Source organism: Thermobia domestica, chromosome 7 (genome assembly GCF_964235325.1).
Source record: "Thermobia domestica chromosome 7, izTheDome1.hap1.1, whole genome shotgun sequence".
Classification (NCBI taxonomy): Eukaryota; Metazoa; Arthropoda; class Insecta; order Zygentoma; family Lepismatidae; genus Thermobia; species Thermobia domestica.
Window position 1 is genome coordinate 23,541,959 of NC_137460.1, and position 13,719 is coordinate 23,555,677.

A 13,719-nucleotide genomic window follows, 5' to 3' on the forward strand; every position below is an offset into this window, starting at 1 on the left:
GATCCAACTACTATGCTGGCTGTTTACGGTTGTTGTAACAGATCCATTTTTCATCAGAAGTGACAATTCGATGCAAGAAGCTTTCCTGGTTGTTCCATATTCGCAGAGAACTGCACACATCCACACGGCGATCGTTGTTGGCTTGTTTCAAGTCACGTGGTACTCATGAGACCAGTATTTCTCCTTATCAATTGCGATGAGCTGCCGAACGACGGTGGTAAGATGTTATGTCTATCATCTGGAATTTCACGAAACACTTTCCTGAGGGTCCGCTTCTACGGACTTCCCGCGGAGCTCTTCGGATCATTCTGCTATCGGTGGCAGCAAGGATCATTTTTCAATGTTGTGTCACCAGGACCAAATATCACAGGAGTATTTACTTAGCACTCTTGGCTCAAATGTATTGTTGACGTTTTTCAGGGGTTAGGTGGTCAGAATATCCCAGTTTGAAATCGCAGAGGAAAATCACGCGTAATACGTGTTTTCCATGGTGCAAGTCACATTGATCCTGTTCAACAGTACATTGCCTCATGACTAACTGGGTTTCTCGCCCTGTTCTATGAGCATGACGGAGTTTGTGATGTTTTACATAACCTTAGTCATCTATTGGTTGTGTTGGAGAGGATGGTTTCTCACCAGATGTAAAATTAGACATTTCAGTCGCACCAATCCAATTTATAGTCTAGGACATTTCGTACTTTTCGAATATCTTTCATGCACCTTCCTAAACTTGAGACCTGGTAAGGGTTCTCACATTGAATAAAATGTATTTTGAGAAAAAAAGTTCCAGTACAACAACTCTCGAATGTCTGTATAGAGTAATAAATACGTATGTCGTTCGAAAGTCTGATTCATTCCAAAAAACAGTGATGTACGAAGGATGTCTCTAAAGTAATTAAGGTAATTGATGATTAAGGTAAAAGATGATTAGTGTGCTTTCTAAGTGAGTCTGCAGTTTGTTTTTAAAAACGCGCGATTTTTACGTGGGTTAATTTAAGTAGTCATCTTGCTATTCACAACATTGGGTCAGCAGTCTCCAGCAGGATTAGTACCAAATATCGCATATGATCATTCAACTACGAAACTTTACGTTTTTACACATACATAATATAGTTTTTAATTCAGGTTTTCATTTATGAGCTTATAATTTATGTATCAGTGAATGTTATTATTAAAAAAAATGTTTTGTTTTCCAGTGGCTATTGATTTAATTGTGCAGCACATTCAAGATTTCCTACATCACAGAACGAGGAAAGAGGAAGTAATTCGTGATCAGCCAGTGGTAGAAGAACTTATAGCCCAGCCAAGAGTAAATAGCCCGGTAGTGAGAACGCGGACAACACACTTTAGGAGTCACAGTTGTGATAGACATTTAACTCGCCCTCACTAACCTCTTCGAAGCTTTCTCTCTTAGCGACTGAGTACATTTAATATGGTGCTACTGTAAGTAAAGCACAAACACTTTATGCTTTGTTGCACACATTTTCCAGAGTAAGTTTAATTTTATAAAAATAAAACAACATGTTATTGTTTTAAATATATATTTATAGAGTTGAAAAGGAATTGGAGAGATTTATTTCACTATAAAGTTTGTATGCATTAATGCTAGTAATTTTATATGTATAGAGAAACAAGAATATTTATATGAGTCATGTTTTTGATTCGATTGTAGCTGGTTTTATTATTATTTTTAAGTAGGTTCATAGCCAACTTAAACTATACACATAAAGAAAGAAGAAAGTAGGATAAGAACATTTGCTGTTACGTTGATCGTAATGTGGATTCAAAATGATGATAATAGTCTTTCCTCATGGTGGCTAGGAATCTACTCTAGGGTGATACTGAGATATTATTGACCCTTGTTGTGCCATTAATTATATATAAATTTGTTCCTGTTGTAACTAGCGTGCCATCTAAATATATAATATTACAATTGTGAAAACTTTTTTCCTGCATTGTTAAGTTTCAGTATATGCGATTGTTATTGTCACTTTCTATCAATAGGCCAAGAATCTTAATAGGGAGGATATTTCTCCCACATCAGTACTGAAAAATATAGACTTAAAAAACTGTTTTTATGTATATATGAATAAATGTGTATCTGCTAAAAAGCATATATAATATGCAAATTTAAGTAAGGCTGTGATAATTTAGCCAATATTTCTGTAGACTTTCAATATAATTGTATATTTTATGAAAGGTGTCAACTGGTTTAATTTATCTGAGATACTTTAAATTGTTGAGACCCCGTAAACTTTCTTAACGGGGCAGAACAAGGGTTTCTTGATGATAATAATAATAATAATAATATGTATATATATATTAATATTTTAGAAACTTTTGTAGATGTATTTGCTTCGCAAAAATTTTTTTAGTCGTAAAAAGTAAAGCAAGAAGCAAAGTGTACAAGAATGTATTGTTTCAGCATCTTTTGTAAACGTCTTGATGGTATAGGATCATAAAAATTATTATCGATATAATCTAATTTGGGTGAATTCGGTATCTTTGATTTTGAAGTAAAGAGGGATATTTTAAAGGATAGGGTTAGTTAGATTTATTTCCATCTCTCTTACTCCATTGATATGGTTATCTATTTTTAAGGAATAGTTACTTGTGTTCAAACGGTTGTTGAAATGAAGAACATGCATGGTGTTCATGTGCTGATAAAGAATTTAATAATCTGCTTTCACCGTTGTTGTTGTTGTTGTTTTTGTTATATAAAATATGTGTAAAAGCCATTTTAAAAATAATATTTTTAGAAAAGTAAAAGATTATGGAAGAATTGGGGATCTTGAACCCCAAGAAAACCCAAGAGTCACGATGCTATCCACCAGATTCACAAGCTTTGGGGTCTACCCACGGATATGTAGCACCAAAGATAGGGCACTTTAATACTAAGCCACTGCAACCCGTAAAGTGAATCCTATAGCAAAATTACCGATAAGAAAGCAAACACTTGTGGCAGTAACTAAGCTGAAGGCACAAAACACTTCGTTTCGGAGAGCTTATATAACTTTTCTGAGAGGTTGGTTACAACGAGGTAAATATTTTTTTCTATACAGAAAAATTGAATGAGGCAAGGTCAAAAACAGAAAAACTGAGAAACATGAATGGGCATTATAATGTATCAATGAGTAACCAACCGACTTTAAAGTTTTTAAGAATAATAACTTAAATTCTAGCATGATTCCTGAAAATTCTCTCGGGTGCATGAAGTAAAAAGAAGTTTCAAGAATCATATTGTGCCATAACCAAGTAAACATTTTGCTCTAGAATGAACACACGTGATTCTACATTTAATGCAGGTTGGTTATAAAAATTAGTTCAATACCTAAAGATTATATACAGGGTGTTTCCAGACAACACTGACAACATTTGGGAGATGATTCCTAACACCAAAATAATATTTTTAAAAAATACAGATCAACCTGAGTGCAGAAAATCGTCATTTCGGAGTTATAGGCTGACGAAAACATGAAAAAATGAACTTTAAAGGTCCATAGCTTCAATACAGGGTGGCCCAAAAGTAGGTATACAGTCCCGTACTGATCATCTTACTGTATTTTATATCATTTCTTATTGTTATCAAACAGATAGAGCTAATTTCTTTATTATTTGTTCTTTACGTCTTTTTACTTATATCTTAAGCCCAGAACAGTCGAAGCAAATAAATCCATAAACTAGAATGTTATACTTGATCAATGCAGGTGTGTATACCTACTGTTGAGCCACCCTATATTATGGAACGTACCGTAGTCGGGTCAAGATTTCACGTACGAACCAATATGTGCGCTATCGAAAAATACATGTTTCAGAATCCTGCGGTAATCACGCAGCAATTTATGTGGAAGGAATTAAGCTAGGGTATATAATTTCAAGTACTCACCAACTACCTCTATAAAAGTTGTTGCATGATTCTGAAACATGGATATTTTGGATAGAACACATACTACTTCCTATGGGAAGTCTTGACTCGACTACAGTAGGTCCCATAGTATTCATGTTTTCGGCAGCTTATAACTCCGAAATGACGGGTTTCTGCACCCAGGTTTGTCTATACTTTTTGTCTTATCGTGATGTCAGGAATCACCTCCCAAACGTTGTCGGTGTTGTTTTGAAACACCCTGTATATTATTGAAACAGCAAAATTTTTAAAAAGCCTATTCAGATGTCAAAATTTTGTTTTGAGTCTCTTTATTATTATTAAATGTGAGAATACAACGTTAAATTTATGCAAATTAATTGACAGAACGTAGCTTCGTAAAAGCTACAAAACCTAGAAAGAAAGAAGAAATTTAAAAATCATATGCACTGTCGGCTTTTGTGGGACGTCACACCTTAGAAATAAGTGTTATCTACGAACTAAGGGAAGAAAAGTTACCTAGGGTATACAAGAATGAATATATCAGATAAGACTTCCCTTAGTTTACTGTGCTACTGTATAGATATTTTGCTCACATCTTTTGCAGGGAACACATGAACGGAACAGTTAAAGTACACTAATCAGACGCAGTACATAAAAGAGCATTTTTACAAATTATTATGGACATGTTTCAGTTCATATCCTTAAATATTTGAATAATATTAAAGTTTTCTTAAAAAGAAATTACTATACATATCGAATAGATATTTTATATAATGAACACAAATTCTTGCTTTACTTTTTAACATAATCCGTAAGGTTAAAGTAAAAATTTAGTATTAATTTTTATGAATGTGCATACCTAGGCATTTTAACGTCAAATGAAAGTGCAGCGGAAAGTATATTATTGAAACTCAATGTATATTAGCGGTATTTTGATGAGAAAAGAAAAGTAGTGAGTATTAGCATTGTGTGATCGTTGTCTGCAGAGAACATACTATGCATTAAGCTTTATGTAATAAACATATATATATGAACTTACTTATATGCAATATAAGTCTCCGTTCAGAGCAGAGTGATATGGTGCTCAAGCAAAATCACAAATTCCGGTTACCTTCTGCCACATCCCTGATAAACATTTTCTTTTCGAGTAGAACTATAACTAGTTCTTTTCCTTCTTGTTTTCATTTCTTCCTCATTGACAGCTGTTAAGCTACGTTTCTTTATACCTACATTTCGAATGCTTCGCAGTTTTTGCCTCTTTCATAATTATCTTATTTGAGGAATGTACTCAAGGAAGGAACTTTTTTTTTTTTTTTTTTTTTTTAATACTTGACCGCTGTTCCAAATTTTCATATTGTATTTATTTTTCCGCTAGTTTGAAAATTATTTGAATAAATGTTTTTAATTCAGAGAAACAACACTTTAGTAACCATGTGTATAACTTCATATAATGTACCGCGTGGCACTTGACAAATTTGACATTTTCTCTCTCTAAGTACTAGCGGTACTAAAGTGAAGAATGATTATAACTATTTAGTTAAACTCCGGCGGAATGCTTCTTAATATTTATTAATACCGAAATTTACGAGAAGCTCCACGTTTGGTATTCAATCAGTTTATTCCCCCATTTTGTTGTAGACTAAGAACCTAGTTATTTTCTTTTGATTTGCACTGTCAATACTCCTACTTGCAATAAATACTATGGTAATGGTTATTTTCGTGTGCGGAAATGACGAGGTAGATGTCTGGTTTAATTACATCCAAAGTTAGCAATATGAAATATTTCAGTTACGCTGTTAGTTGTTTGGAATGAAGCAGTCCAGAAAGCGTAGAGTATACAGTAGGACATACTTTTTATTATGTTTATGTAGATCAACAATAAAGCTAAATACTAGGGGAAACAAACCACACCTGGTTTTCAGAATGCAGATTTAGTAGGAATCAGAAATCTGGACATTGATTACTGTACTAGTAATTTAGTAATTATATGTTTCATGTAAGTTTTGAAAATGAGTTATATGCTTGTGCATTTAAATCTACTTCGGGAGCTCGAAGTTGAAGTGATTTAGAGATTTGTGGTATGATAAAGAAGTAGGTAATGTTACAAATTGGTGGCTATAGCAGTAAGTTCACAGTGGTTTTGAGTGGTCATCGCAATGTACAGGCCTACTTCCAAAATACATTTGACTTGCTAGATAAGTTCTGATGTAAAATGTTTTTTAGTAGCAAGAAAGAACTTTTCGAAAGAGCAGCTTCAGTGCAAAGAACTTAAATTAGAAAGTATTTTAATCTCGTAGTTTTTAACTAGGGACACACACACACTTATATATAGTGCAGGATTCTTATATGTGACAAGAGTTTCATGTGAGTTGCCCAGAGTTATCGCAAAAGGCAACTTGCATTGCGGTAAGCATGTAGTGGATTCACAATATATTTTAGAAATATTACGTAAAAGGTGGGTGAACAACTCATTTTTAAAAATTATACAAATGTGTGAAATTACATCTTTAAAAGACTATATATATATTTCATAGTTCATTCATTATAGTTTTTGTAATTAGCATATTTCTCCTTGAAAAAAAAAATGCGACTTTTAGTACATTTGTAGTCAAAAGAAATACGATTCTTGTACTATAGTGGTCACACACACATACACAGTGATTAGTGCTTGCAATGTAGGAACGCTCAAAGTGGTCATTTTCTCGTTTTCGCGTTTACTTCGACAGTAACTTGGTTTCTTTTATAAATGAAAATTCCACATATCCTATTTTTTCACCAATACATATCAGTAGTTTTTCAGTAGACTTCAAATATTTGTTTTTCTATTCTTTAGTATATGTCTCACAAACAAATAACTAGTCATTTTTGCTTATGCTACCTCTTGATTTGTGTGTTGGTTAAGTATTTTCACAAGAACTTTATTGCCTTGAAAATAATTCGAATACATTTTAATCGTAGTCAAAAGAAGTAGAAATGTGGTAGCATTGTTAGCTGTTTTAATACAGCATATGAAATTCATGTATAATATGTATGGCACATAACGAAATGAGCAGTTCTTCCTTTTTGTTGAATGCATTTTTGGTATTGCCTTACAGTTACTTGGGTATCTATACGAAATAACATATTATTATATTTTATTTATGTTTTCTTACAAAAGTACAGGATTCTTCTTCTCTCGATTTTAATTGTGCATTGTTACTTTGTGTACATAACCATGACATGAAATGTCTATACAAGGGTGGATCGAAAAGCTTTGCCTGTTGATTAATATCTCGGATTATAGTGAACATAATTTAATGAAATAAAAAAGCAATGTATACCTTGACATCTAGGCTGAAACATCATTTCTCCATGTAGTCGCCATCTACTTCCACTCACTTCCTCCAACGCCGCACCAGTCCTTTCATGACGTCACGGTAGAAATCCTTACCTTTGGAGTACACCACGATCGTACAGCATGTTGGACACCCTCTGATGAGTAGTGGGTGCAAGATCAGGGCTGTATGTAGGGTGTGGAAGAAAAGTATATCCATGCTTCAATATTGCGTCAGTGGTCAACTTGATGTGGGTCTAGCGTTGTAATGGAGAAGAAGAGGGACTCAGGCCTGATGCGTGTCAGTCGAACCTTTAGCTTCTTTAGAGTTTCGGTGTGGACAACGCCATTCACATGAAAAACAATATCACCATTACTTTTCCCGGAGATGCATAGAACTTGATTTATTTAAGTGGGAGAACCTTTGTGACAATACTCCATGGCCTCTTCATCGTTAGGTCATAGTGATGGACCCATGATCTGTCACGTGTAACAATATTACATAGAAAAGCGTCGCCTTCAGCCTTCTATCGTCGCAGATTTTCATCAAATATCCATTTCCTCGTTACCTTTATCTCACCTATCAGCATCCTTGGAACCGATCTTGCGTGCACTTTGCGGTACTTCATCAGTTCTCTGATTAGGAGCCCGGCTCCTTCCTTGGAGATGTGAGCTACAGGGAATCCTCGTCTGTTTGATTCGTCGATTTTTGCGGATCAACTTGTCACCGCCTCTTGATGGAGTTATTTATCGATGGCAGTTACTGGCCGTTTAGAACGAGGCTTGTCAGTAAGCTTGAAATGGTTTGGGTCGTTTCCTTTGTTTGCGTTGACCCATCTTCGAACGGTACTCTCGTCCGTGCATCAATTACAGCTCTGCTTTAACCACACGTCCATGCCAGTCGCAATCTTGGCCACAACTGCTGATAACATGGGTAGATGACAACAACTTCCGCTACGTAGCGTTGTAGGTAGGAATGGAGGAACGCTCAGCAAAAGTTCCCGATATCTCTGCAAATAAAATTAAGAGGGATATTAACCAACAGGCAAAAGTTTTCAGCCCACCCTCGTATTTTCACTTTTCGCTAGAAAATCGAAATATCAATCACTGCTTTCGCTCTTGTTCATTAAATATGCTTAACTATTTTTAATTAACAATTGTGAAAGTAACTGAATTGTCGGGATATGACAAATAGTGATAAAGGTTTGTAAAGTAGTAAATTTTCTTAACGACACGTTAAATAGTATTTAACTGTTTGCTCAAAGGTGACTGGTGAGACCGGTTGTCAAGACATTTAAGAAGGAACTGTTCCAAAGTTATTTGCATTTGTACTCAAACTAAATAATTCAATATGAAAGTTACTGGCAAAACAAAATGTAAATGTTAATTTTAGGATTCATACATTTTAAGTCCTTTCTCAGTCAAGTGATAGCTTAGAACCGTATATTCTTTTGTCATGCCAAACTTCTTATAGTAACTAAGTTGTGTGTTAATTAGTTATTAAAACAAAAAAGTAGTGTTATTCATTCTTTAAGAGTTTATAAGCCAAAAATCCCCCTTAAATGTAACCTCTGTTTCTATTCCAATTTTGTCTTGACAAAGGAACTAGTGTTTGATTTTAGAATGTTTTCCTGACTTAAAAAAAAAGGGAAAAAATGAACTTAAAAGGTAGATATATCCTAAAATTGATAAAAGTACTCTAAATCGCTGTGTAACCAAATTAATGTACAAAGTTTTCAGGTTAAATGTAATTGTACGTATAACACAGGGTGAACATCAATATTGAAACAAGAGCAATCTAACCTTTATTTTAAAATGTAAGGTCAAGAACTAGCGAAATGTTTTGGATAAAAATATTTTGTATATCAAGCAGTAATGATATTCTTTGTTCTACTGTCTCATGATGAAGCTATGTTGCGCGTATATATAGTGAACAAGTTGAAGTAGATACGTTGTAAATGATATGTTCACTAATGTTTCTATAGCTATTGAATGTATACTAAACGTTGCTACTGAACAACGAATTTTGACAAAACATTAAACTGCCAACAAACTTCTCTGTATAATATATCATGACAATCCGAAGTTAATCTTGTTGAATATAACTACAAACGTGTTGTTGTTCTTGACATGTAATCGATAGAAAAACATACTAAATATTTTGTGAAGACTTCTGTTTTTATTTTATTTATATTTATGTATCTTATTTATTTTTTGCTTGCCGAAAGAAAAATCGTATCTGATCAAACTTTTATAATTTTGTGACAGTTTTTATGTTTTGAGTTGATAGTTAAATCTTCCGTATCAATTCTTATACAACACTCAAATGTATATCAACATATATGTCTATGAGAGAGCAATCATCTGTCTAGTCTTATGACCTATGATATAATAATTGAAATGACCCTTTTCTCGTGGCCAAGCGGTTAGCGTACGTGTCTTTGGCGTGGGACACCGGGTTCGATTCCCGGCGGGAGCATATGTGGTTTGGATTCCACGTTAAGGTGCAGATCCACGTCTCATATAGTCTCTCTGCTGAAATGGACGCTAAGCTAAGAATAAAATCAAATCAAAGAAATGTTCCTTTCAATAAGCCAAAGCTTTTTCTTTCTTTTCAATGTCACATCACTTATTTTAGTAATGCATAAAATGCAGTGTCATTTAAATGTTTCAGTTTTTCACTCAATTTTGCTTTAAAATAATTACCCTAGACCATTTAACTATAAAAAAATTAAAACGATTTTCAGTTAAGTTACTAAAATGTGCTCTTTAGTACATAGTTTAAATATCAAAATTATACCCTATACTTCCAACTTCTGTTCGTGTTGTCATTATCCTTACAATATCATCCCTCTAGAGTAATCTTCAAGTGAAGCCGTGGTGCCAGAATGAATGTATTGATTACATAATTATTTCACTCTTTCACTCAAAAATCCATAAATAGAGAAATCTGAAAAATAAACACACTGCTGAACAAGACTGTAAATGTGTTTTTTATATTAAAGAAGTGCAGTCTTGTTCAGCAGTGTGTTTATTTTTCTGATTTTATTCGCAAGACGTTGACTATGAGTGTGTGTCAGAGAAATCTGCATCCAGTATTCCGCGGTACGATTCTTTCAAAACTATTCACCACTTCTGAGTCGACGCTTTGAGTGTACAAAGGGTAAATTATATTTATTCCACAATTTGGCAAGCCTGTAAATAAGTTTCAACAACTAACAGCGGTAGACACAAGAAACGGTTACAGAAGTTAAAGCAACATGTTTCCTTACCCAAAAACTCAGAAGTAATGAATATAAGTGACAGAAATGTATCACGGGATGCTTGGTAGCTATTTTACTGTTTACATGTTTCGGAGTGAAATAATATTGTAATAAAAAAAATGGATTCCGATTAGCATCACGCCTGCATTTGAAGACGATTGCAGAGAAGATTGAAACATTGTAATTTGACTTGATTTTGAGTTTAGCGTCCCGTTTAGCAGCGAGGCTATATGAGACGTAGGCCTGCAATTTAACGTGGGATCCGAACCACATGAGCTCCCGCCGGGAATCGAACCTGGGTCTCCACGTCAAAGGCGCGTACGCTAACCGTTTAGCCACGAGGGAGCTCTTGAAACATTGTGAGTATAATGATTTGAATACGAATGGAAGTTAGGAGTACAAGGTAAGAATTTCAGTTCATTAGTATGGAAATAGGGTAGGTAGATAGGATCGCTTTCCTGTCAAAGTGAAATTCTGTCTCTCTCAGTATCAAATCTATACTAGAAATACAAACCTTCCTACTCTAATATCATTGGTATCTCGTTGATAATTTCACAAGACGTCTGGGAGGGAAAATATTAACATAAATGTTCATTTGTTATTAATTTTATCATGTGTAACCAGCGTACAAAGTTCACAAATCTTCGAAATAATAATAATAATTACAACTCAGTGTTCTCTTCAAGGCAGATATATAAAAATAAAAAACGAATAACCCTTTCATGCCGAAGTTCATGACAACGAAGTTGTGAAAAGTTACTTCAATGAGACAATAATTAATAACAATAATAAATGTAAAAAGATTCAAGAAGCTGTGTTGACCCTTGTACTCTAGTAGCGGTGTTTATGGTAATTGCAATAACCGGTTTTGGATTTCATGAATACTTAAAATAAATTTCAGTAAAATCATATAAAATTTGACTCGAGGCGCATGGGATTGTAATCATTTTCTTGGGTTTCGTGACAGCCTTATTTTATAAATGCATATGTATTTCTTTCATGTTACTCAGTGTAAGATTTGAATTGCACACTTCAACTAGGCCACTGTTGTCAAACTGGGTGTAGCTTAGGATAAGATATCCACGATAAGTGTATTACTCATTCGTTTTATATTCAAGATACGCACAGAGTAAAGATTCTATTCTTTAGATACACCAATATTTTGGAAAGAATCTCGGCAGAAGTGACATTTTTTTAAAATCTGTAAAACATCATGTTTCGTACAAAATGTGAAAAATACACAAAGGCTGTCACAAAATAACTGTGAATGGCGCTTGTATTTCTAAACAATCCCACGAAGCAACTCAACACGTAGGTGTGTAGTTCAACGCATTAGGTAATGACAGAGCGAGCTGCATGGTAGTTTACAGTAGGTTACGTGAAAGATTCTCGGTGCTACAGAAATTTAACCGTTAACATGTTTATTTTACGAGTAAATTTAGAATAATTTTCTGCTGTCATTGTCGTTAACATTTCATTTCTGTGCCTTCTAGAAGTAGCGGGCTTCCACTGTTGACACAGACGCATCCTTTCTTGTCATTTGGTAAGCACAGTCTGCGCTTGTGCTGGATTAACACAGCTGACTTACGACCCTCGACAAATGCCTTATTCCAGCGAAATATTTTCCTCTCATTTAAATATTTTCTTTATGGGGCTTTGTCGTGGCTATATAGGTACGTGCATGCCTTCGACGTGGAAGATCTATGTTCGATTCTCGGCGGGAGCTCATGTGGTTCGGATTCCATGTCAAGCTACAGGTTCACGTCTCATATGGCCTTAGTGTTTGAAAGGGATGTTAAAATCAATTGTTAAATGTTAATTTTTCTTTATAGTCATTTGTTATCTTCCTCCAGTTGATAAACTGCTACCAGCACAATATCGAATCGCACCTCGGTCCTTCGTTTTTATATTCATAGTCAACTCGAAAAACCTGGAGTATAAAAATCAACACACCTCTTGGACACGGCTGCTGAGAGTAGATTACTGAACAAAACACGTTGTTGAGACTATACATAGAGTTGAACTGTATGCCTATATCTTGTCGAGTCGTGTCATCAGGAAAATTACAAGCGCCACTGACAGTTAGTTTGAGACACCCCTGTTATATTGGTGCTTGTTTTACTCAATACCTCCATTTTTCTTCTTTTAAGTAAAATTTATTTGAAATTTCATGAAATTTCATTCGAAATTTAAAGAAAATAATGCGTACTAAGAGGTTAACTATGTCACAATCTGATAGAATATGTATGTCATTAGTGTTACTTTTTTTTTTCTTAACAAAAAATTTATCTCCTTTTATAATTCTCTTGAAAGCATTGACGGCTTCTTACGGACATGATTTTGTAGTAATACTGTACTCGATTTTGTACTGATTTTGTACTATGCTGCACTGTACTCATACGTTACGAGTGTATAACTTGTGAGGAAAGCAAAATGTGTGTGCAGAGTTTTTTCATGTTATTTTATAATTATTATGTACACCAGTCAACGTTCAAAGTAATTGTAATCGTCACTTAATATTTGTATGTGAATGCCACATAGAAACTACAGATTGAACCATGTTTTTTTACTTATACCTTTTAGTATAAAATGCAACAACGAAGGATTTTATTTTATTTGAATGCAGTTTTATATTTCAAATTATTATTAAAAGTATTTTGAGTGTTCGTTCAGTTAAGTGTTCAAAGAAACATTGGACTATAGAAGTATAATACAATTAATATTTCTGTTGAGGATTTTCAGATAAGCAACTTAGTGTCTACGAAGCCAAAATAAGAAGATGTATTATAGGGAGCTGGCTTTAATGCGAGGCTGAGGAATTCAGATTTGATTGAGAGGTGCCCCACCTCCGTAACTAAGAAATGGTCACTCGACGGTCCTGGGCAGGGTTGCCAGTGCGTTGTCACCTAATACTCACTTAATTCAGAGAGTTTATGCAAATTATGCAATCCTTATCGAAATATTTTTTTAAAAAACTCGTCATTTACATATTTGCATAAGCAGTTACTGTATTTGGGTACATTTTGCATATTACTCACCTTCTATATTTTATAACCACCCGCGTGACGGAGCGGTCTAGCATTACTTTTCTAGCTTCGCTGTGAATAGTTTGCAATCTCTTACGCTGTGAAGCCATTGTCAAATGAATAATAAGCAACAAAACCGCAACAACAACAGCACTCAACAAATAACCAACTCTCACTAACTCTTCAGAATGACATTCACGTGACAATTTTCTACCCCTGGCAACGCTTACATATTAAGGGAGTGTCGCAAGA

At 34.4% G+C, this 13,719-nt stretch overlaps 1 protein-coding gene across 2 annotated transcripts in view; it reads left to right on the top strand.

Annotated features, from left to right (window-relative positions):
* Positions 1-13,064, top strand: part of Uck (Uridine-cytidine kinase) — a 144,714-nt gene extending 131,650 nt beyond the window's left edge. For both annotated transcript variants that reach the window (XM_081764255.1, XM_081764253.1), the window contains exon 7: positions 1,197-13,064. In XM_081764255.1, coding sequence (XP_081620381.1) covers positions 1,197-1,390 — 194 coding nt within the window. In that variant the 3' untranslated portion in view covers positions 1,391-13,064. The remainder of the gene's footprint in view (positions 1-1,196) is intronic.
* The last annotated feature ends 655 nt before the right edge of the window (positions 13,065-13,719 follow it).